The sequence below is a fragment of the Trichoderma virens genome (genome assembly GCF_000170995.1).
Source record: "Trichoderma virens Gv29-8 chromosome Unknown TRIVIscaffold_5, whole genome shotgun sequence".
Lineage (NCBI taxonomy): Eukaryota > Fungi > Ascomycota > Sordariomycetes > Hypocreales > Hypocreaceae > Trichoderma > Trichoderma virens.
The window spans coordinates 1,570,798-1,593,225 of record NW_014013744.1 but is presented as its reverse complement, the minus strand read 5'-3'; the positions used below and the strand labels follow the sequence as shown (position 1 = coordinate 1,593,225).

General features: G+C 53.0%; 6 protein-coding genes across 6 annotated transcripts; 3 read left to right on the top strand and 3 right to left on the bottom strand.

Moving 5' to 3' along the window:
* Positions 1-1,271: 1,271 nt before the first annotated feature.
* TRIVIDRAFT_190646 (uncharacterized protein) lies at positions 1,272-2,057 on the top strand (the record flags this gene model as incomplete). The annotated part of the gene is made up of 1 exon (XM_014102448.1): positions 1,272-2,057. The coding sequence occupies one exon, from the start codon at positions 1,272-1,274 to the stop codon at positions 2,055-2,057; it is 786 nt and encodes a 261-aa protein (XP_013957923.1).
* Positions 2,058-2,628: 571 nt separating this feature from the next.
* Positions 2,629-7,091, bottom strand: TRIVIDRAFT_147105 (uncharacterized protein; the record flags this gene model as incomplete). Its single annotated transcript, XM_014102447.1, has 2 exons — positions 2,629-3,771; positions 3,837-7,091. The coding sequence occupies 2 exons, from the start codon at positions 7,089-7,091 to the stop codon at positions 2,629-2,631; spliced, it is 4,398 nt and encodes a 1,465-aa protein (XP_013957922.1).
* Positions 7,092-8,050: 959 nt separating this feature from the next.
* On the bottom strand, positions 8,051-10,174 carry TRIVIDRAFT_148541 (glycosyltransferase family 90 protein; the record flags this gene model as incomplete). The annotated part of the gene is made up of 3 exons (XM_014102446.1): positions 8,051-9,165; positions 9,277-9,901; positions 10,022-10,174. The coding sequence occupies 3 exons, from the start codon at positions 10,172-10,174 to the stop codon at positions 8,051-8,053; spliced, it is 1,893 nt and encodes a 630-aa protein (XP_013957921.1).
* A 3,369-nt stretch (positions 10,175-13,543) lies between these two features.
* On the top strand, positions 13,544-14,350 carry TRIVIDRAFT_63870 (uncharacterized protein; the record flags this gene model as incomplete). Its single annotated transcript, XM_014102445.1, has 1 exon — positions 13,544-14,350. The coding sequence occupies one exon, from the start codon at positions 13,544-13,546 to the stop codon at positions 14,348-14,350; it is 807 nt and encodes a 268-aa protein (XP_013957920.1).
* A 2,679-nt stretch (positions 14,351-17,029) lies between these two features.
* TRIVIDRAFT_36504 (uncharacterized protein) lies at positions 17,030-18,186 on the top strand (the record flags this gene model as incomplete). The annotated part of the gene is made up of 3 exons (XM_014102444.1): positions 17,030-17,113; positions 17,217-17,800; positions 17,877-18,186. The coding sequence occupies 3 exons, from the start codon at positions 17,030-17,032 to the stop codon at positions 18,184-18,186; spliced, it is 978 nt and encodes a 325-aa protein (XP_013957919.1).
* A 392-nt stretch (positions 18,187-18,578) lies between these two features.
* TRIVIDRAFT_82368 (uncharacterized protein) lies at positions 18,579-21,731 on the bottom strand (the record flags this gene model as incomplete). The annotated part of the gene is made up of 1 exon (XM_014102443.1): positions 18,579-21,731. The coding sequence occupies one exon, from the start codon at positions 21,729-21,731 to the stop codon at positions 18,579-18,581; it is 3,153 nt and encodes a 1,050-aa protein (XP_013957918.1).
* Between the last annotated feature and the right edge of the window lie 697 nt (positions 21,732-22,428).

Below are 22,428 nucleotides of genomic sequence, written 5' to 3'. Positions count from 1 at the left end.
AGCAAAAAGTAACGTATCTCATCTAATCCATCCGTTTCGCTGGAAAGAATTAATTCATTAGCTTCTTGAACTTTATCATCAATGCTGGAACGTTACAAAATCATTGCCGTCACTGACAGGTCCAAGATATGACCGAGTGTTTCGCTCTCGAGATGATGCCGCCCCCCTTTTTTTTTTCCATTGCCGCATCCAGCAGCCGTGTAACGAGCCTCATCCTTACGGCCGACACGGAACTTTCAATTAGAACATGATCACATGAGTCCTCTGATGGTGCGAAGACCCGAACTTTTATCAAATCGTTTGGAAGGGGGGGGGGAGGATGTTTGTAAAAAATGACGAGCTGCCGACTTCTTCATGGCGTCATTCGTGTAAGACGAGGTTCTAGGAAGATGGGAATCCGGTCACATGGACAGCAAGCTACGTGATATAGGCTAAAAGATGTCTTGACGTTCCATTCTGTTTGTGCATGATGAGATTTTAGAAAGTTCGATGCAGCCAGCTGCCGTGGCTCGTCTAGGTAAATGTTCGTCCAGATGAAAAGTGCTACCCCAAAAGAAGGAACTTTGCGTTTGACTCCCTGCGACTGGCTTGGTTGAGACAGTGTCTTGTTTCCTCATCTCCGAGTTTGTTGTTCACGGGAATCCGTCAATTCCCCAGCATGGGCAGCCGGGAAGCTCGCTCGGTTGATATCCATTATACAAGGCCTCATCTAAAACTCCGTTATACTCCGTCTCGATCTCAGCAGTTCTCAAGTCACTCATCTTCAAATCTAATACATCATGAGCCAAAACCTCACCGTCCTAACCTCGGCACGTCCAACCCTAAGAGCCTCAGCCTCAGCCCTCGACACTTTCTCTCATGCCACATCACCAAGAAAAAATACTCCCATAATTCATCCCACGGGAAATTAGGCATTACCCAGACGACTTAATTCGCCGGCATGTCTCTTTTAGGCAAATCCGCTCCCCACACTCCAGCCACGCAACAACTCCAATCGCAATCGGCCGTGCTCCCACCCCTCATCAGCCACACCAACTCCCCGTTGGAGGCATAGATTGTGATAGATTATAGCCTAATAGTTTTTTTTTTTCTCATCTGCTGTTTTCTCTCTCGCGATCTCATCGTGAAAGACTCTCACCATCCCTAGTAGCATCTGATCTCGCTCTCACACACCTCTTCACTCTCTCCTCGGTAAACTTCCCCCCCTCGTATAGCGTGCCCCCCTGTGAATCTCCTTCATTCCCCCCTCCCCCCACACCATGACCGTAACCATGGCTCCCCCGACCATCAAAATCTCCCTCCCCCAAATCGCCCAGCTTATCGACCACTCGCTGCTCCACCCCACTCTCTCCGACGCCGACCTCCGCGCCGGCCTCGCCCTCGCCCGGACCTCCTCCGTCGCCTCCGCCTGCGTCAAGCCCTATGCCGTGCCGCTCGCCCGCTCCATCCTCGCCGGCTCCCCCGTCCGCGTCTGCTCCGTCGTCGGCTTCCCCCACGGCTCCTCCTCCGCCTCCGTGAAAATCGCAGAGACCGCCGAGGCCGTCTCCTCAGGAGCCACCGAGATCGACATGGTCATCAACATCGGCAAGGCCCTCAGCGGCGAATGGGGCTACGTCGAGCACGAGATTGAGGCCATCAACCGCCTCGTCACGGCAAAGGGCGCCATCCTCAAGGTCATCTTCGAAAACGACTTTTTGCAGGACCACCACATCATCCGGCTCTGCCAGATCTGCACCGACTTGAACGTGGCCTTTGTCAAGACGAGCACGGGCTATGGCTTCGTGAAGCAGCCCAACGGATTTTATAGCTACCAGGGCGCCACGCCGCATCACCTCAAGCTCATGAGGAAACATGCCGGGCCAAAGGTACAGATCAAGGCCGCGGGTGGCGTCAGGACCCTGGATGAGCTGATCTATGTCCTGTCGCTGGGGGTGACGAGGATTGGGGCCAGCGCTACCGAGGCAATTCTGGAAGAGGCCAGAGCGAGAGGCATTGGTGAGGCTGAAGTTGAAGTTGAAGTCAAGGTCCCCCAAAGTCTGCAAGATGGATCATATTGAAGCCAATGCTCAGTTCAAGCGCTGCGTTAGTTGACAAGTATCCAATAGAGAAGCATAATTATCTATTAAAAAAAGGTAAAACAGCACCAGACGCAGCTCCGCATGATATGTATGCATGACTTTCATATTCCTTTTAGCTTCTTCTTTTTCCCCTTTCCCGTCTCTTCTCAGTCGTGATCACTGCTGCGGAAATTCCGAGGCTACCCAAAAAAAAAAGAAGGGGAGAAGGGTTGTATGACGAAACAAAAGGGGGTTAAACGAAGACAAGATTCTAAAACAAAAAGCATTGCCCAGCCAAAACATCAAGCCGCAGGCTTCATGTCCTGTTTTCAATCCCCATGTATCCCTAACAAAACAACATCATGTCCGTACACCGATCCTCTCTACTCTCCTGGCATAACAGGTATTGGTAATGTACAAACAAAGATACGCTCTCGTTAAAAATAAGATATGGGTTGTCGTGTAATAAAAAAATTTAAAATAAATGCTCACAGCGTCAGCTCGGCGCCTTGGTTATTCGAATTCCATTTCCGCTTCATCTCCTTCTTCTTTCCTCACAACTCAGGCAACTTTATTCGGTGTCCTGGTTTGCGCGCCTCACCTTCTCCCTCAGATCTCGGTTTTCTGTTTCCAGGCCGCCGAGTCGCTGCCTTGCCGCTTGCCTGTCCTGGTTGCGCCCTTCTCGCTCCATCTTCAGCTTGTACTCCATATCCCGGAGTCTCAGTAGCCAACGATTGTCGTTACTATTCCCGTCGGAATTTGTCGCATCCATGAGACCGAGCCCAGAAGCTCTTGACGATGACACTGGAATTCCAGAAGCGGACGGGGCACGCACGGCAGATGAAGCCCTGCTCTTGGAAGCACGATCGCCAGGTCCACGGGAAGCCATGGGCGACGGCGAACCGGCACTGGCTTCGGAGCCTCCTCCGGGAGCTTGATGAGCCGCGCGAGCACGAACATCATTAGCAGTCCTCAGCGTAGCATTTTCCACCTTGAGCTGGCGATATGCCTCTTCGAGACGTATCATACGGTTCGACACCTCATGAGAGCCCAGCGAGCCAGCGGCAACTGAGTTGCGGACCATGGTCTCTAGTCGGTCAAGCTTCTTGATTCGCACATCCAGATTGTTCTCCAGCGCCTGATACTCGCGATAGAGATCCTTCTCAACTGACTTGATCTTTGTCTGCAGCGCCGCGAACATGCCCTCAATGGTCTTAACAGCGGCAAGGAGATTCTTGGAAAATCCTGGGAGGCGACTCGCGATGACCTCGAGTGTCGGCACAACTTGCCGATCCACCAGTGTATTGTTGTTAGCCCACTCTCGGCCGCAGAGCGTACTCAGCTTGTGCCACAGAAGAAGCAGCAGCTCATTCCTCTCCAACAGCTGCTCGCGGGCCGTCTGCTCCAGCATAGCAAGCTTCCGGCGATCCTGGCCTCTCGTAGCCTCCAGTTCGCTAATGCGGACATCTTGCGTGCTGGCCGTTCGGGTAAGGTGCTGGTGTGTCTTTTGGAACGACTCGAATTGAGACTTGGTATTGCGGTGGGCAACCCGCTCTTTTTCAAGCAATTCAGTGATTTTGCGGGTTTCCAGGGCGTGTGACTCCATGAGCGAATCACGCTGCTTAATGATGCGGTCCTTCTCGACTAATGCCGCTTTAGAGGTATCGAGTTCACGAACAGTGTTCTCGAGTTCACGCTGCATCCGTGCAATAGACTGTCGAGGTAGCTTCGCGTTAGCACAGGACCAAACTGGAGAGCGAAATGTGGACGTATTCGTACCTTTAGCAGCGAAGACCGGGTGCCGTTCAGGTCACCCAATGCTTCCCTCAAGTTATTCTCCAGCTCCAGCAGCCGCTCTTTCCACTCCGTCGCCTCGACTTCACGAGACGACAGGCTTTTACGCAGCCGCTTGACCTCGTCTTTGGCGCCGGCATTCTCTCGTTGGAGGTTGGCAAATATCTGCTGGACATCTGCATCCTTCTTGGTGGTAACATCCTCCCATTGAGCGCGCTCCTCCTGCATCCTGTTATCCAACTCCTTGACTCGCTCTTTTTCATCTTCCAAGCTTCTCTCTACATTAGAAAGGGCCGCTTCCAGATCACCGATGCGAATCTTGTCTGCTTCCTGCTCTTCCCGAAGGAATGAAATCTCGCCCTGGGAGGACTCCTGCTGGACGGAAAGGCGCTGGTTCTTTTCGTTGGACTCGAGTAGCTTCTGCTCCAATTCCTCCAGCTCCTTGTTGGAAGACTCTTGCTCCTGCTCTAGGTGCTGGATGCGGTGTGTTTGGTTAGCCTGTTCTTCCTCAAGCTGCTGGATGTGCCGAAGCTTGTGCTCTTGCTCGTCTTCAAGGCCAAGGAGGGCTTCGCTCATCTGTCGCATCTCCTTCTGCAAACTCTCAAAGTTTTCGGATCTGTCACTCAGATCAGCCTGCAGCCGCTGAACCTCCGCCTCCAGGGCATCAATCTCGGCCTGAGCCTCGCTGCGAAGGTCCTCAAAGTTGGCCTCCAATTCACCATGCTCCCTCAACGCCTCATCACGCTCTGACTGCAGGGCAATCAAGTCGTTCGTCGCGTTGTCGAGCTCTTCCTGCATACTCATGAGTGCCTCGTCTGCCTCGCGCTTTTGGTTAATGGCAAGTTCAAAATCGGCCATGCAGCTCTCCAATTCCCGCTGCAGATCCTGGTTCTGAAGTTTCACCTCGCTGACTTTGTCCCGCAACTCAGCCATTTTATTTTCCATCTCCTCGCGCTCCGCCTCATCCTCCGCTGTCAGCTGCCTAGTCCGAACACTGTTCCTCGAGCTTGGTCTCTCAAGGGCGCCGGCGCGCGATGCAGATCGCTCCAAGAGACTGTCAATAGTTGACGGAGCAGGACCGCCACGCCGCTGAGCCATTTTGAGATCCTCAATTTCCTGGTACAGGCGTTCTTTTTCGCGATTTCTGGATGTCAGCATCGAGGTCTGAGCTCCAACCTCACGACGAAGTTCGGCATTCTCGTGGCGCAGCTGCTCGCTCTCCCGCCGCAGTTCGTCGACCAAGGTGCTGGCTGCGCTGAAGTTGGCATGAGAACCATCGGCATCGCCAGACACGCTGGACATGGGTCTACCCGGCGAAGCACCCCGGTCTCGTGGTTTCTTGGTAATGTTGTAAATGTTGGTCGTATGGTGCAGCATGCCCGTACCGGCACCAGACATCTCCTTCTTGAGCCGGAAAACTTCGTCTCGCAGCTTCCTATTGTCCTCATCCGACTGCTCTCTGCGCGCAGTCTCCTGCTCCAACAAGTCCTTCCAGACATCCGCCTCTTCCTGGCGGCCGAAAGCGTCTCCGGACCGTTCGCCCAGCGTCTTGACAATATCTGACAGTTTTTTCTTCTCCGATTCCCTATCTTGGGTCTCGTTTCGGAGTCTTTCAATCTCCGTGGCATACGTTTCAACGCGCTCTCGCAAAAACATGAGCTCTTCTTCCCGTTCTTGGGCCTCCTCGTTATACATCTTGGCGGTCTGGTCCGTCGAAGAGGCAGCGCTGCGCGCAGTACTTGGTCTCTCTTCGTCTTCTTTCTCCTTCTTTTCTAGTTCCTTGACTCGTTTTCGCAGAATTTTGTTGTCTCGCGTTGTTATAGCAAGATTCGTTCTCAGCTCAACGTTCTCGGATATCATCTCCTTAAGACCTTCTTCCGACAAGGTGTCGAGCCTTTTGCTCAAGAACATGACTTTGAGCTTGAGGTCAAAGTTTTCTTTGGATAGCCTCTCAATGGTACTGCTCTGTTCCTTTAGCGTCCAGGTCTTGTTGCCGCCTTTGCCCGTGGCCTTGGTGCTATTCATTGCAGTAACCGTCGAGCCGGACAATCGTGGGGTTTGTAGGCCATTTTCGAATTTGAACTCTTTCGCAACCGAATCTGGGACGTGGACGTTCTTAACGTGTTGGGCTATGACGGTATCCGTAGGAGCTGTGCTGATGCTATCTTTTGCCTTGGGTGTCACCATCTTGTAGCTGCTGTCTCTTCCTCGGGTGGGAGTATCCACCTCGGCCAACGGTTCCAGCTGGCGCGTGTTGTCACCAAATTCATCAGTTCCGAGGCCAGAAGCCATGCTGCCCATGCTTATAGATCGCAGCAACAGATTGTTGGGAGATCGAGTATTTGGCACTGCTCCCCCGGAATGTAGCGCATAGTCCAGTCCCAGCCCTACAGTGCCCACAGTAGCGTCGCTGTCTTCCTGCGATTCAGGGTTGGTCACAAAGGATGAGGTCGAGGATCGTTGGCTACTGAAGCGGCCACTGCGGACATACTTGGGGCGCTTATTGCGCAGGGCAAGCCCAGAAGCGCCGCCGAGCTGAGAGTGTAGAAAGGAAGCAGCATCATGGTCCTGGCCTTCAGTGCTAAAGACGAGGGAATCGTCGTGCTCTTGCTGCGGGGCCCTGGGCGTGTTCTGGTTGGATTGAGCTGCCGTGGTGCGAGAGATGGACCGAGCGGCTGCAGCTGCTGCGGGCGAGGAGTCAAACCTCTCTAGGCTGGATGTGGTGTTGCTTGCTCTCGTCAAATCATCTTCAGACTCCGGGTTGAAGTCAAACTCGTGCGTGTATTCCGGCCTCGATTTGTAGCTTAACTCATATCTCGACTCGGATTTGGACTGCGACGGCTCGCGCTGGGTAGAATTCCTGGAAGGCTGGCCAGATCGCTTCGCGGGCGAGTCGAAGACAAAGCTGTCATCGGCGGTCGCCCCAACATTCGCAGAGCCGGTAGGGATTGGCGACAACGACGGAAGGAAGCTCGATTCATTATCCTTAAGATGTTCTCTGAGTGCGTCCTCCGAAATCGTGTCGTCCGGGTTCAGGGTCGGATCCAAAGCGGTCGTTTCGAAGTAGCTGAGGTCTCCTTGGCCCGCGGGCGAACCCCCGCCAGGTCTGGGCCGAGATGAAGCCTGCGCCGACGCTGGGGAGAGCCTGCTGCTCGGGTTAGGGGGGATCGTGGCATGCTTGGGAGGCGCCGGCGCATTCTCCTGCTGCTCAGATCGCTGCAGCGGCGAGCGCGCGCTCATCGTCGTCGGGTCTGCTGTCTGGCCGCCATTGTTGGCTTGGACGCGCCTTGAGGTGGAGGGGAGCGATTCGGGCTCCTGGGCTGTGTTCTCATCCACGCCAGCCATGGTGCATCTTGCGGCTTGTTTCTGTCTCGGCCAGGGCTTGGGAGAGTCGCGAGGGAGCGGGCGGACAGCTGGAGACTGGCAAACAATAAGTGGTGAGCAAGAGGCGAGCGAGTAGGGAGATGGCCAAGTTTGCCAGCTTGATGCGAGCTCAACTCGTCCAACGCCTGATCAAGCAGAGTGTACCTATTGATACCAAGGGCCTGCAGCTCCAGTGCTTGCACGCGCTAAGGCCGCGGGAACCAGTGGAATTCTAGAGCGAATTAGGGGCCTGTCAGGGGGGCCCCGCACAGCTTTAAACAGGCGGTAAGTCATCTGGAAGGCAATTCATCATATTTTGGATGCTGGTTTCTGTCACTTCCAATTACATGCCTTGAAATCCCCTCATGCCAGTACGGGTACAGTAGAATGCGTCGCAAATTGCCCTATTTAGCCCCGTCATCACAGTGACTCGGCAGTTTCAGGTCAAAGAAAATGGTATTATCAAATAGAGTGAAGAAGAAAAGAACAAAGAGAGAATGAGAACAAAAAAATAACGTCATGCCAGTTAATAGCCATGCTGGAAGGGTACTGCAACATAATCCCCCCAAGTCCTGCCACTCTTAACCAGGTATCAATTTTCAAATCGCCTGTTGTCCGCCAGTTTTCGTCACAAGCAGACCTTCACCGTAATTTACTTGCCGATATGGAGAAGCGTAAAACGACTTCCACGCCAAACGCCGCAGGCCTATCCAAGTCCCAAACTGTTCCAACTCATGCATCGTGTCACACTCGATTATTACGAGAAAAAGTAAATGAAAGAAATTCAAAAGGTGGGAGGAGAAGAGGAGAACGGAGGAGAAGAAGAAAAGGGGTCATTACCACCACCATTTCCATGTCTTCTCCAATGACGGGTCTTTCAGGACGTCGTCTACCCATCCCAGACTCTCTCTCTTATCGTCAAGCAATCGAGCATATTCAAACAGCAGCCTCAATACATAGATCTGCATGTCTTCTTTGCGCAGCACCAGATCGGCCCACTCCTTGCCCTCGGTGGCTATTTTCTCTGCAACGTGGTCGTGGCCATTGCGTCCCTCGTATCCGAGGAAATACTCCATGATGGCGTAGTAATCGATGAAACGGCTATCCATGGGAACAAAGTGCTTCCACGCAACCAAGCGGCTGTCGTGCCACTCATGCCAGACAGTGGCCTTGATAGGGAGGGAGGTGGATCGCAAGAAGCCAAGGTAACGCCCAGAGAAGGAGTTTCCATCAATGTCCGGGATGTACTTGTTATCAAACTGCTCTGCCATCTTCATTCCCTTGGTCGGTTTGTAATAGTGGCTCGTGTAGTTGCACTTTCCGTTTTGCGGCGGAGTGCAGCTGAGATCCGTGAAGCTGATGTTGGCCCAAGAGTCGATCCATTGGCCCAGCTTGCCATCCTTTTGAGCTTGTAGATTGTACTCCTCGCCTGGCAACGCGAAGTTCTCAGCATCCGCTCCTTTCTCCACTCGCGAAACTGTTGTACCATTGTTCATGGCAACAAATCTATGGCGCTGGAACCCTCGCCAGTTGTGAACGGTATTCTGGCCTCCGGTTGCAACGCCGCGCCAAATGGCCTTGTTCTCCTTCTCGGCCCAGGAAACGCCGTGGTTGTCGCCACCAGTGAACCGTTCTTCCTCATTCCAATACATGGGCGCAGGCAGCAAAATCTCGTTGTTGACACCCAATTTGGAGCCACCAAACATGGGAAACAAGACCTTGGAGGCAGATGTAGAAATGGGCTCGATGAAAATGCCCTCCAAGGCTTGCAAGTCCGGCTGATGGCAAATTTCGGTGGACATTGAAAAGTTGGAGACGAAACCCTTGTACATGTGGGGTTCGGCATATGTCGAGTTGATAGCTGGCGTCCTATCTTCGGTTTTCTTCAGACCTTCCACTCGCGCGAGGCTGTCAGGGGGGCAGCCGCGTCGAGCAATAGCCCAATAAGGCTCTATGTTGAAGAGAATCGTCAATATCAAATATTAAAAATATTAAGGGGAGGGGAGGAGAAACGGAGAGAAAGTCATGTAGCCAGCCACACGATCCCGAGAGAGTAACCTACTTGTTTTTTCCCAGTTCTTGGGGCGCGTTTTGACCTCAACGTCGCCGGTGCCTGAGCGAGGCAGTTTCTGGAACTCGCGGATGACATTCTTGGACTTTGGCATCTTGATCGTCTTGGACGCATTCTTCATGTAGCCGGCCATTTCCTCCCAGGGGACAACTAGCCTGGGCTCGTCCATGGCATTGAGTGCAATGTCCATATCCGGCAGCAAGTGGTCGATTGTCTTGATCATTTTGAGCCAAATCTTGGTCCAGAAGAAGTCGCTTCGCGCGGTGGCGTTGCCGTCGCGGATGTTGATTGTCATTTCAAAGTCCCACGACTCCTTGCGGATGACAGCCGGGTCAAGGCCCCAGAAAGGCTGCAGATCCTGGTAGATGCGGTCGAAGAAATCCTCAACAATAATTGCATTCTTGGAGCGAGCAAACTCGAACCACTTGTCGAAGCCGGGGGGAGGGTGGCGGCCACGGCGCTTGCGATAGGCCTGGGCAGCCTCTTCCACGGTTTTGGATTGCTTCGAGGTCAGCTCGGCAAATGTCATCTGGGCATCGTATACGAGCTTGTCAATGGGGTGGCCGCCGTTGGTGGGTGGAGGACCAGTAGGAGGAAGAGAGTTGTGGATAGGCTCCTGGTTATCTGAGCCTGGCTTGGTGGTTCCTGTCGCGACGGGTGCGTTTACGCCTCCAGGGACGACAGGAGCCCCGTTGGCAGAATTTGAATTTGGGTTCTGCAATGGTCTGCCCGGCACCGGGTCTACTGGTAAAGGATGCGGTAGGCGGGAGATATCTGATGAGCTGTGGCTAAAGGTGTACAAGGCCAGCAGCAGAATGGCCGCCAAGACGCCGTAGCGCACAAGGCCGGACGACCGCCGCATCGGAAAGTTGGGCGACAGCATCTTCATGGTGGACGTCGGGCTGGAGAGGTTGCGATGCTCTACTAGTACTTTTTGTAACGTTATGAAGAATCCTCAGGACCGGGACGCGGCGTGGGAGGATCGCTAGGAGATGAATGAAGGTTGGCCGCGCGTGCTTGCGCTGCGGCGGGAGTTCGGGCTAAAGCTGGATGACGGAGGGGCAGGATATCCAAGAGAGAATCGAGGCCTCAACGCATCCGGGCGTGCCAAGAAGCGCACAAGACCAGGAGGCTGCTTCGAGATTGATAACGAGCGACTGGTCCCGACACTGGACTGGACTGGATTCTGCCTCCGGCCAACAGGGAGAGGAGAGGAAAGGTCGAGGTTTCGAGCCAAGGGCACAGCGAGGTGAAGCGAGGTGAGGCGTGGCGGGCGGGCGGGATGGGATCGGGCGCTCTGGAGTCGCTACAGCCGCCGCATCATCATCCGACCAGCAGGATCAGCCCAAGAGAGCGAAGAGATTGAAGAGGCAGAAGTCTAATTTCGCAGAGATGTCCGGAGGCGGGCAAATTACCTGGGCAGACGCTTGCGGCAAGATTGGTTGATTGGCCACATCGCCCATTGATTCGCCAAACCCGCTCAGTGCCATTTCGCACCGAGCTAAAACCACTGCCAAGACGACCCATAACCTCTCTGTAACCCCTGACATGATTACGCTCGCTAGTGGTTGCGCTGGGCCTTTGGGGTGGCACCAGCTTCTTCAGCATTGGATTAGGTCAATTCAACCTCCAGGCGCGATAAGGCTGCCCGCTATAGCCTAACCGAGCGCCGCTGCTAATAAAACACGGGCGATTGATGCGTTCGATCAAATTGATACGAGTAGCATGTAAGCATTGACGTTGATCCATGTCAGCCGCAAATATCGATCCCAGACACTACGCCGCACACGCATTGAAGAAACTATACTACTCCGTACGAGTACCTACCTATGGAGTCGACTACCACTATCCTCATAGCAGCAGCCTGGCACATTCAGTAGCCCCCAGCTCCAGAAAAAAAACCTCGAACTACCTACGGAACCGGAACCTACTCGCCCTTGCTTCCAATCCTCGCCAGCATTCATGCATGCATGTTTCTCATCACACTGCTTCCCCATCAAATCATAATTCTTCTTTTCACCCTAGAAGCTAGCGAAGAAGCCGTGGAAGAGAAGAAGAGGCGCGGCGAACAAAGAAAAGCGACGGCGTCTCTTCTGAACCTGACCTGAGTCAATCCATCCATCATCCAGCCATCATCCATCCATACTCACAGTCCTTGGTCCGCTAATGAGCTGACGATCCCTCCTCCTCTGGCCCCAGCTCAATTATCCTCAGCTCCACTCTGCGTGGCCCCAACCGTTGTCGCGACATGCTTGCACTTGCACCATCCATTGCAAAGAAAATCCTCAAGATTTTTAGCGGGTTGAGCGGCGAGCACGCAACATCCAATGACAAGGGCCTGCGCTGGATCACGGCCAAGCAGACGAAAAGGCAAAAAAAAGCCTCCAATAAGCAGCGGACCACACACTCAATCATGCCCGAGCCATTACGAGCCATTACGAGCCCTCAATTAATACGAGTACAATACTCGTACACGTCCCCGGCAAATAGGGCAGACGGAAAGTTTTCTGACTTATGTTACCTCGCGTTTCTCTCTCCCGATTGCCGCTATCCGCTAACCTCAAGCCATGTCTTTCCTTGCAAGGAGCTCCTTGTCTCCCTTGTCTCCGGGTGAAATACCATCGCAGGCGTGATACGCACATGTAGAGTACTCGCACTATTTCTCCCCACCTTTACGCCCCATGTTTTTTCTTTTCTCGCCCCGGAGGACACTTGCAGTAAGCCCAGTCGTGGTTTTTTCCTCAACGAGCAACCGACATGCAGAAGACGACCAACGTGGAGGTTATCGGTTAATAACAAGCTCCGCCAACCACAGAGATGCCCACACTTGGCCATGTGTTTTCCCCAGGTTTGCGAGGCGAGAGGCGCAGCAGCCTCTGGAAATAAGGAAAGAATAAGCTCTCTGCGAGACAGATCCAACGCTACTTTCGTTACACAAGCCCTGATTGCCCGGCTGCTGGTACAGTAGCGTGTAGTACTGCCGAGTGGATTGTGGTAGCATTCGAGAGGGTCGACTTGGGACGGTTGCGGCGCTTGATTGGGATCCCGGGTGGCTAAAGAGGGACTGGCTCAAGCTATTGATTGATTGAATTGTTTAGTCTCAGCCGTCTCCGATAGAGGGCCCCTGTAATTTCGCCTTGTCGACGCGCCGTCGTGAGCGTTTTCCCGATTAGCAACGGGTCTTGCTATATGAGGTCAGGATTGTGGATGGCCATGATACGCAAGGATGACGGGCTGCTACTCTGGAAAGCCAAACAAATGCGTTGCGTGACACTCCAGATGCGAATTAATGGCTTGGCATGTATATGTCCATCTGAGTCACTTTCACCTGGCGTCGCTCATTCCGTTGCGCTAACCTACCGTCGGGTGTTGAGATTTCGAAGCCTACACTTTGTCAAGCTTCACCATTGTGCTATCTACCATATTGGACAGTGTACTCCGTGTAGGTAGATAAATAAGAAGGCCCAGAGATGTGTGTTATCCATCTATAATAGCATGATGCGAAATTGCGGCCTCCGTCGAGACACAACTCGCAACGGAAGTCACTCGCCGTGATAGGCGATCATTAAACAATCCATTGTGCCCCGAGACTAATGCTTACCACTTGACTGTATCAATAATCATCGGCGTTGTATTCTTGAGCTGTTTTTCCAGGCACCTCTTGAAGAGAGCCTACCCACTGCTAACCGCGTTCAGAGTCCGAGGCAAGCCAGTTCACATCTACCCTACAGCTTGACGGGTTTGGTGATATTATTGTTGCTCGAATGTTGATATCCAGGCCATATCATTACGAAATTAAAATCACCAGCAATTTCGATTTCAGTGGAGGTCAACCCCGTCTTTGGTTACAACACGGCTTTCAATTTGCTATGCACCGACGTTTTGAAGCTCGCCTTGAGTCTGGAGATATAAGAATTCTTGAGCACAGATACTAATAACTCGCGCTCTCATTTCTATATGGGAGCGATAAACAGCAAGTATCGTACTAGCCTATTCTAGAAATACCGCCTCGCCATACGGAGTACAGTAGCCAATAAAAACCGTCTACAGAAATGAAGCATCGTGCCCGTCTCTAAGCACGTACCAAAGGCCATCAGGGTTTCAGTCACGCCTACAGTTGGTCATGGCTTCACCTGTGCAAAGCTTTTTAACCATGTTGATCTCCTACTAGAGTCTATAGCTACACATCCCCTCTCTTACCAGAGCGGCCGTCTATACTACTACCTACTCGTATTTATTTTCCCCGTCAAACCCCACAATGTCATCCACCCACAATAGTAACGTCGAGCTGCTAGCAGTACTTGTCGACTGGGATGACGAGGAGGAGGGCGAATACCGCTTCCTAGTCGATGGTAAGCACGTGAAATATGTCACCGTCGACCCGGGTGTTATACCAAAAGATTTTCAGACCTTTGGTCCGATATTGATTCCTCTACTACCGCCATTTCCACCTGGTGAATGGAACGAGGGTCACGTCTCCAAGGACCCCGTGAGTAGGAACCCAGTCTTCTCCAGTTATTCGCATAGCGACCTGCCTGGAATTTCAAATACCTGGCACCGCATGCGAATCGATCATTTAGAGTTCAAGGAACTCCGTCGTCTACGCCAAAACATATACGTGGTCACGCATCCGCTTTTTGACCAAGCGCTGTTCATCAAGCTTGCTCAGTTCCCATGGAAAATACCCTTCTTTGAGGCTGAAACAACAGCCTACGAATGGATAGTTAACCAGGGTGTCGGTCCCAAATTCATTGCTCATTTGACAGAGGCTGGAAGAGTCATTGGCTTTGTCCTGGAGTACATAGAGGGTGCGAGGTCTGCTGATGTTGGTGACCTGGTGGCATGCCAAGATAGCCTCGCCCAGCTACACTCTCTAGGCATTAAGCATGGCGATATTAACAAATACAATTTTCTTATACGAGATGGAAAAGCGGTTCTGGTAGATTTTGAGTCGGCGCAGAAGTGCAGTGAAAAGAAAGAACTCGAAGCAGAGTATGAACAAATTGGGCAATCGCTGAGTGATCCTTCGCGCAGAGGCGGCGGCAATTATTTAGAGGATCACTAAGCATTTGCGCTAACTACTTATGGACATATATTATCGCTACTAAGCACCAGCTAGCCAATGAAAATTATTCACCGAAATAGATCGCTGTGTCCACCGCTAGCCCCTCGGTGAACCACATTTTTTCCCACTTAGAATGCCAAAATTTTCATAGATGCTTTATATATCTATTTGCCTTCCATCCATCCCAACAACCAGCCAGCCGCCTTCGAGCTCAACCGTGCTAAGCCAGCCCGGTTAGCTCAATCGGTAGAGCGTGAGACTCTTAAGAGCACACGTTCTGATGCAATCTCAAGGTTGCGGGTTCGACCCCCGCATTGGGCTTTTCCTATACAGCACTTGGTTGAGATATCAAGTCGGCTGGTTCTTTTTTTGGACTTTTGTCTAAATTTTTGGACCCTCTGAGACTGAGAGTTGACCGCTGCTACTAACTACTGCAAAGCACAGCCAGGAGAAAGAAATACATGATCCTGGATGAATCAAGCCTCGCCCCTTTGTAGAGAACTGCGTTTGACTCATATTTGGTAGGCTAGTGGGAACCTCTCAATCATACAGAGAGTATTTAGTATTTTTGCCATATGTCAGCCAGTTGATGTCTGTACATATTGTAAGTACGTGTAGCAGAATATCAACAAAAGTGTACACATGCTTATATGGCTTTTCACCCAGAGCCTTGGTCTCTGCTTCATTGTGCGATCCAGCAAATCAACGCTGGTTATGGCAGAGAGGCATTCCAATTACAACATCGCCCCTCCTACTTGGTAATTTGATGTATTGGTTCAAGCACTCCTTTAAGACAATACTAGTCTAGGGAGCTACTTGAATTTCTACTCCTCCAACCAATTAACTGATAGTATCTGGGTGTATTGGGTCATCTCTACGTTTTGACTCTGCATCAAATGCATTGTCTGCTGACCTAAGCAGCATACAAGGACTAATGTAAGGTGTTGTGTGTGTTTCTTCCAAACGACAGCACTGCCGCATCTCACATCGAAGCTACGCAGAGAAAACTCCGTACATCTCGTCGCAAGGTGCTCAATGCGCTCAATGCGCTCCTTGTCCAGCGAATCTAGAATCCTTCTGGTAACCGAGACTGCGCCATACGGAGTGCCGACGACGGCTCGAGATCGATCGGATCGGATCCGTTGACTCCTGCTTTAGCGGCCGTGGCTGATGCCCCTGCCTGTGCCTGTGCGTCGGTTTTCGAAGGTCAATGTATCTGGGTTGGGAATAGATGCTGCTCTTCTAGGATAGAATCGCAAATAAGATAATTTAGACTCCTTGGACGGATTGATGTGGGAGTTGCGTCCTTTTGTCCTAGTCCGTGGCTCGGAGTTATGGCCCAATTGCCTACCATGCACTAGTGGTCGTATCTCCGACTCCCGCTTGCCCTCGGGGGTTATCATTGTGGTCAATTAAATGAATTTATTGACTTTTAATTTATCGAATTTATCGAATTTATTTTATCGAAAAAGAATATTCAGTTTCCTTGACTCATGTCTTACTGGCCGAGACAGCTATTACATAACACTAATTCGGGCGGTTGGTTGGCTGCGGAGGGGTCACTTGACCGTTCTTATCAGGTGGAGGAAGCGATAGGGAAAAGCGCAAGGCTAGAAACGGCTCTTGGAGGGGCTGTTCCAACGTCATTCAGGGCATTAAACTGAGCGATATGTAAGGGATGCAACAAAGGACGGAACGCGCCAGCCTGATGGGGGAAGTGCAAGATGGAGATGTACGAACCAATGCTTCTTTCTATACTAGTAGTACTACCTGCTATTAGTTATACAAAGTTAGATTTTGTGACAATGGGTAGAGTCTTTCCGCTGCTGTACCACTGTGTGAATACACTCGTACTAACATGTCATATCTCTCCTTCCAGACTTTCATGTGAACGTACGGTACCTATGCCGGGCGGTGAAGGTACACCTTGCCTTGTACTCCCTCAGAGATAAGGGGAAAAACAAAAAACCTCCTTGCATCGAACCTTGACTGCTCAACCAACCAGCTGCAACGATATCACCGCCACCAACATCGCCAGAATCTGACGGAAAGATAACCAACCTATGCCAACCCCCCCGTGATAGCAGTCGGCTCTGCCTCTGTCTCGGCATCATGTGCGAGCCCCGGCCGCTGCTGGACGTGCCCCGCGGTGGAGTCCCCGGACGCGGCGGATTGCCGACTCAAGCCTTTTATTAGCAATAATTTTCCTTGCCTGAGCAAAGCGACTTGATTATATAGAGTCTCTGTTTTCCTCTAAGTTACTAGTTCGTTCGTCTGCTCAACACCCCTTTACCTCTAAGTTACTAGCCCGATCCGCCAGTCAGAGACACACGCACACATGGATTCGAGCGCCTTCGTTTGACCTACCCAATTGTACGGGCCTAGCCCACGGCTTGCAAATGGCGCTCAGACAGCAGCAAAGCAGGCGCAGGCGCTGGCCCCCAGTCGAGACAGGAAACGGGCCTTTGATTGGGGAGGTCCGTGTGACCTGAAGTCCTATATCTACTGCGGCCGCTGCCCGCCTCGTCGAAGCTTCTTTTTTCGCATCTCTCTCCAGAAGCACTCTGCACCACGACTATCCGCCGATAGCATATATTTTCTCAAGATTTATACGCAAATTCCGCCTTCTTACGGATCTACACATACTTCGTTTGCAGCTCAATCGCTCAATCGCTCAAAATGAACACCAGCACCGTCAAGAGCCGCTTCCTTTCGCACCCCGAGGACCTTGGTATTGTCACCGTAGGCTTCTCGGGTGGTCAGGTATGTTTCTCTATGCCCTATTCGCAACATATACACCTCTCTCCGTCATCAATTTGACTTTCCGAGGAAGTCCGGACACGATTGCTGACGCGTATTGCAACAGCCCAAAGCCGGTGTGGATGCAGGCCCTACTGCCCTCATCGAGTCTGGACTCTTGACCCAGATTCGAGATGAGCTCGGCTACAAGCTGCACGGTGATGAGACGGTCAAGCTTTACAATGACCTGACTCCCGCATCCGACCCCGAGTACCGCGGCATGAAGAACCCGCTCCTTGTCTCAGCTGTCACCCGAAAGATTGCATCCGAGACATACGAGCACTCTTCTCAGGGCCGCCTTACGCTGACGCTTGGCGGCGACCACAGCATCGCCATTGGCACCATTGCTGGTACTGCCAAGGCCACGCGCGAGCGCCTGAACCGCGAAATTGCCGTCATCTGGGTTGATGCGCACGCCGACATCAACACCCCCGAGACGAGCGACAGCGGTAACATCCACGGTATGCCTGTTGCCTTCCTCACTGGCATTGCCAAGGAGGAGAAAGAAGAGTACTTTGGCTGGATCCAGGATGACATGCGCCTGAGTGTCCGCAAGCTTGTGTACATTGGCCTGCGTGATGTCGACGCTGGCGAGAAGCGCATCTTGAGAGAGCATGGCATCAAGGCTTTCAGCATGTTTGATATTGACCAGTAAGTGCATAACTTTGCGCCATCTCTAATCCGGCTTATAAGAATCGAGAGCTAACCACGGATTGTCTCCCCCTAGCCACGGAATTGGTCGTGTCATGGAGATGGCCCTTGCCCACATCGGCGACGACACTCCCATCCACCTGTCTTTCGATGTGGATGCTCTTGACCCCATGTGGGCACCTAGCACCGGTACTCCCGTACGAGGTGGCCTTACTCTGCGTGAGGGTGATTACATCTGCGAGGTTGTTCACCAGACGGGCAACCTGGTCGCCATTGACTTGGTCGAGGTGAACCCCAGCCTTGCAGCTACCGAAGCCGGAGCACAGGAGACTGTCAGAGCCGGCTGCTCCCTGGTGCGCTGCGCACTGGGTGAGACCTTGCTGTAACGTGTCATTGGTTGGGAGGAAAAGGGTTTTGTTTTCGTTTGATAGGGTTTTTATGATGAAATGGATACATGTATGGGATTGGGACAGGAAACGGCATGATGATTTTGTATATCCGTCGGCAAGGGCAAAGCGGCACGTTGCGTTGGATGTTTGCTCTATTTAGACACTGATAGAAGGGGATATGCCAAAGGCTAGAGTGGAATACTATCAACTTCCATTAGGTGCGTTTAGAGAAATGCATCACTCTTCACACTTTGCTTACAAACATGAGTTCTCGAGGCATTAGTCAAAAAGAAGATGTGTTTGAAACATAAATCATTGTCTATCTACAAGTTGCTTTTGTGTATCGCTCTTCTATTAACAACATCAAGATTCAAACTTTGCCAGCAGCTTTAGTAAACCTCAAGCACGTATCGGCCCTCCTCCTTGAGTCTCTCAATCTCCTTGCTCGGGTCAACCTTCTTGCCCGAAGCCTTGGCCTCAGCAGCAATGGCCTCCTTCAGCACCGCCGTGACATCAGGCACAGGCCATGTGGGACCGCAGAGGTAGAAGCTACCCTCGTCCTTGATGTACGCCTGCGCGATGCTGTCAAGGGTCTCGCGCATCCTGTCCTGGATGTAAATCTTCTTAGGCTGGTCTCGCGAGAAGGCGCTTCCGACGAGGGTGACGACGCCGGCGGCGAGGTAGGCCTCCCACTCCTCTCCGTAGAGGTACTCCTCGCGCTGGTGGCGAGAGCCGAGGTACAGCAGGATAGAGCCAATCTCCTTGCCCTGGGCCTTTTGCATGGCGCGGTACTGCACAAAGGCGCGGAAAGGAGCGAGACCGGTTCCAAGACCGGCCATGATGAGCGGCGCGGTGTCCTTGGTGGGCAGCTTCATGACAGAGGGCTTCACGGAGACGGTGACAGTGGCGCCGGGCTGGAGGCGGCTGAGGTACTGCGTGGCCTGGCCGATACGGGTGCGGCCCTTGGTGTCGACCCAGTCGACGACGACAATCATGAGCGCGACGCTGTTGGGGGTGACGGCCTGCGCGGAGGCAATGGAGTACTCACGGCGCTTGAGCGGGCTGACAATCTTGACGAGGTCGTGGAAGCTGGGGCGAGCAGAGCTAAACTCCTCGAGGATGTCGACGTAAGTCACCGTGTCAACCTCAGAACGGCGCTTGAACTCGGCAGCGCCGTCATTACCGCCCAGGGCGGCAAGCTTCTTCTTCTGAATGTCGTCGGTGGCGAACTCGGACAGGGCCTCGTAGAAGCGCTTGGGGGGCTTGCCGAGGATGTCGACATTCTGCATGAGCGCCTGGAACACGGTGCGGACCTCGAGGGCGTTGGCGTCCTCGCGAGAAGGCACCTGGACAAGCTCTGCGGGGTTGAGGCCGTAGAACTCGATGAAGGCGTTGATTTGCGCTTCGTCGTTCTCAGCGTGGATACCCAGGGCCTCGCCGATCTTGTAAGTGACACCAGAGTTGCCAAGGTCGAACTCAATGTGGAAGATGTTACGGTCGTAGTCGGAGGGTGTCAGACGACGGTTCTCCTTGACAGTGACGGTGGAGGTCTTGACAGAGAGATCGGGGCGCAGAGTCGTCTGAGTACCGTAAGCCTCCTTAAAGACGAGACCCTTGGCGGCAATCTGCCAGTCGTGCAACTGAGGGGCCTCCTCGACCTCCTCCTTCTGGAAGGGAACAAACCCAGTAGTCTGGAGTCCAGCAGGCAGGTTGGGGTGGACGAAATCAGCCTCGACCTCTGACCAGGTAGCCGGGATCTCGAGCTCGGAGAGAACCTGGACAAGAGCGTTGCTGCTCTCCTGCAGGATAGTCTGTGCTCCGACAATCTTTGCAAGCTCCTCGGCAGAGCTTCCTGGCAAGGCAATTTGCAAGAAGGACAGCTCGAGGAGCAGTTTGGCGATCGAGGCATCCTTCTCGAAAGCAGGAGAGACGGCAGGATCCAAGACGATGACGCCAAGTTCCTTTTCTTGGATTGTCTTGCGCAGGGAGGCTGAAAGTCGCTTCTCGACGTCGGCAGCGTTGAAGTTTGGCAGCTTAATGAGGAGCTTGCCGCCACGGGCGATGTTGGCCAGCACATCAACGTCCTTCAGGACCTTTTCGTTGCCGACAACAACGACGTCCGCTTCAGTGACGGGGTAAGGTGCTTCCAAAGAAACCTTGGACGCGCGAAGATCAGTTCGGACAATGCCTCCCTGGGTGAAGTTGTCGTATGTCTCAAAGAGGTGGACATTTGTGGTTGACTCCTGTGCAAGGAGCGTGCCAATGGCAGCGGGCGACTTGGCAGAGACGGAGTCGTCCACATCCCAGAAAGTGAACTGCTGGGACTTGGCGAAGAGAGAGGGCAGAGGCTTGACCTCACCGTCGTGCCCAAAGATCTTGTGAAGAGTGCCGGCCAGGCCTTGAGGGGTCAGGAACTGGGCAGGAGTGTACTTGATGTCCAGAACCTCAGGCTGCTGATCAAACTTGCCGGCGAAGGTGACGGCCGTGAGGACGTCGCCGTACAGGGCGGATTGGGTAGCCTCGTCCGCCACGGCGATATCATTGTTCACTTGGCCGAGCACGGCAATGGTGCGAGCGGAGGCGGGGATGGCCTTGAGGAAAGCCTCCTCAATGAAAGGTCGGTAGACACGAACGTTGATGACACCGACCTTGGCTCCGTCGGCAGCAATCTTGTTCAGAGTCTCCTTGGCGACTTGTGCCTCGACGCTTCCCAAGGCAACGAGGACGACATCAGGGGTCTCGTGTCCGTAGTATTCGAATGGCTGGTACACGGTGCCGAGCTCATCGTTGAACAGTCTCAGGAGTTCCAAGACCTTGCCTGCGGTGTCGAGGTGCTGGTTCAACTTGCCAGCCTCCTCAACAAGCTTGTTGTACAAGTCGGCGACACCGGCCTCGCTCAAAGCATCGACAATTCTCAGAGTCTCTCTAGGAAGACGAATGCCGTCATAGATGTGGAGAGTAGGGACGACGGTAGCCAGCAGCGTCGAGAAGAGTGACATGTGCTGAGACTCATACGAGGAAGAGCTGGCAACCAAACCCAGGCCAAGGTCTTCAGCCAGTCTCAGAGCGACATCATAGTCAGAGACGAGACCGTTGGCAGCGCTGTAATCGGCGGCGGCAACATGAGCCACAAAGGGGCTTGAGAGGTTGTAAAGAAGTGAGAGCTGGTCCAGGGCTCCCCGGAGGTTCTGGAGAGAGCCTGACGGGGCCAGCAGCGTCTGAGGGATATGGCGCTTGCTGACGTCGAAATCCGGAGAGAAGATGTAGCCCAGGGCCAGAGCACCGGCACCGGTTCTAGTCTGAAGGGGCAGGACATCAGGGGCGTATCCGTGGATGTTCTTGCTCTCCTCGGCAGCCCACTGCTTGGTAGCAACATCAAGGCCAAAGGTGGGAGGAGAGTAGGAAAAGATCTTGTCTGAGAGCTTGTAGGCAATCTGCTGGACAAGGAGCTGGGCCGTGACATACGTCGGGCCAGAGATGGCCGACAGAGGCACCTGCTTGCCAAAGGGCAAGGTGGAGGATTCTTCAACCTTGGACGCCATTTTCAGAGGAATTTCAAGTCTTCCAAGCCAAGGGTCTGGTGAATCTCCAAGTCTGAATGACAACAGACTGAAAAGAAAGAAGAGCTGGGGAATCGAGGAGAGGAGGAGGAGAACAGAGAGGAGATTCGAGCAACAAATAAGTCCATGGCAATCGTGGATCGCCCCGGACGGGAGTCAGCCACGGATTTGTCAGGGTCCATTCTGCACCAAATGACTTTTTCTTACTCTACCCAAGCCAGCGAATTCTACCATTTGGCTGGCTTTGAGATTCAAATTGTTGATACAGGGACCGAATCACGCAATTCTCTTAGGCCGCCTTGGGCTTAGCGCCGATGATGCCACTCGCCGAACCCTCCCCGAAGAGACGGGAGAACCACTTTATTTTGTCTGCGGCGCCGTGATTGGCGCGGACTGTCGGTCTGCCTGGGAGAGGCAGCACCGACTTCCGACTGCGCTCTTCTGGAGATGTTGCCATGATGAGTAAGAGAGTTTATGCGGGTTATTGTTGGCGAGGGAAAAGGGAGGGTTAGAGGCTTACGGGTTGTTGAGGGCTTATTGATGCAGGGGGATGGAGGTGGTGATGGCGAGTGTCGCTTGATTATTGTTGTGTCGGTGGAGAGAGATGGAAGTTGAAGAGGCGCATATGCAGCAGCCATCTAAAAAAAGACTATCCTAATTCAGACGGTTGAGCCAATAG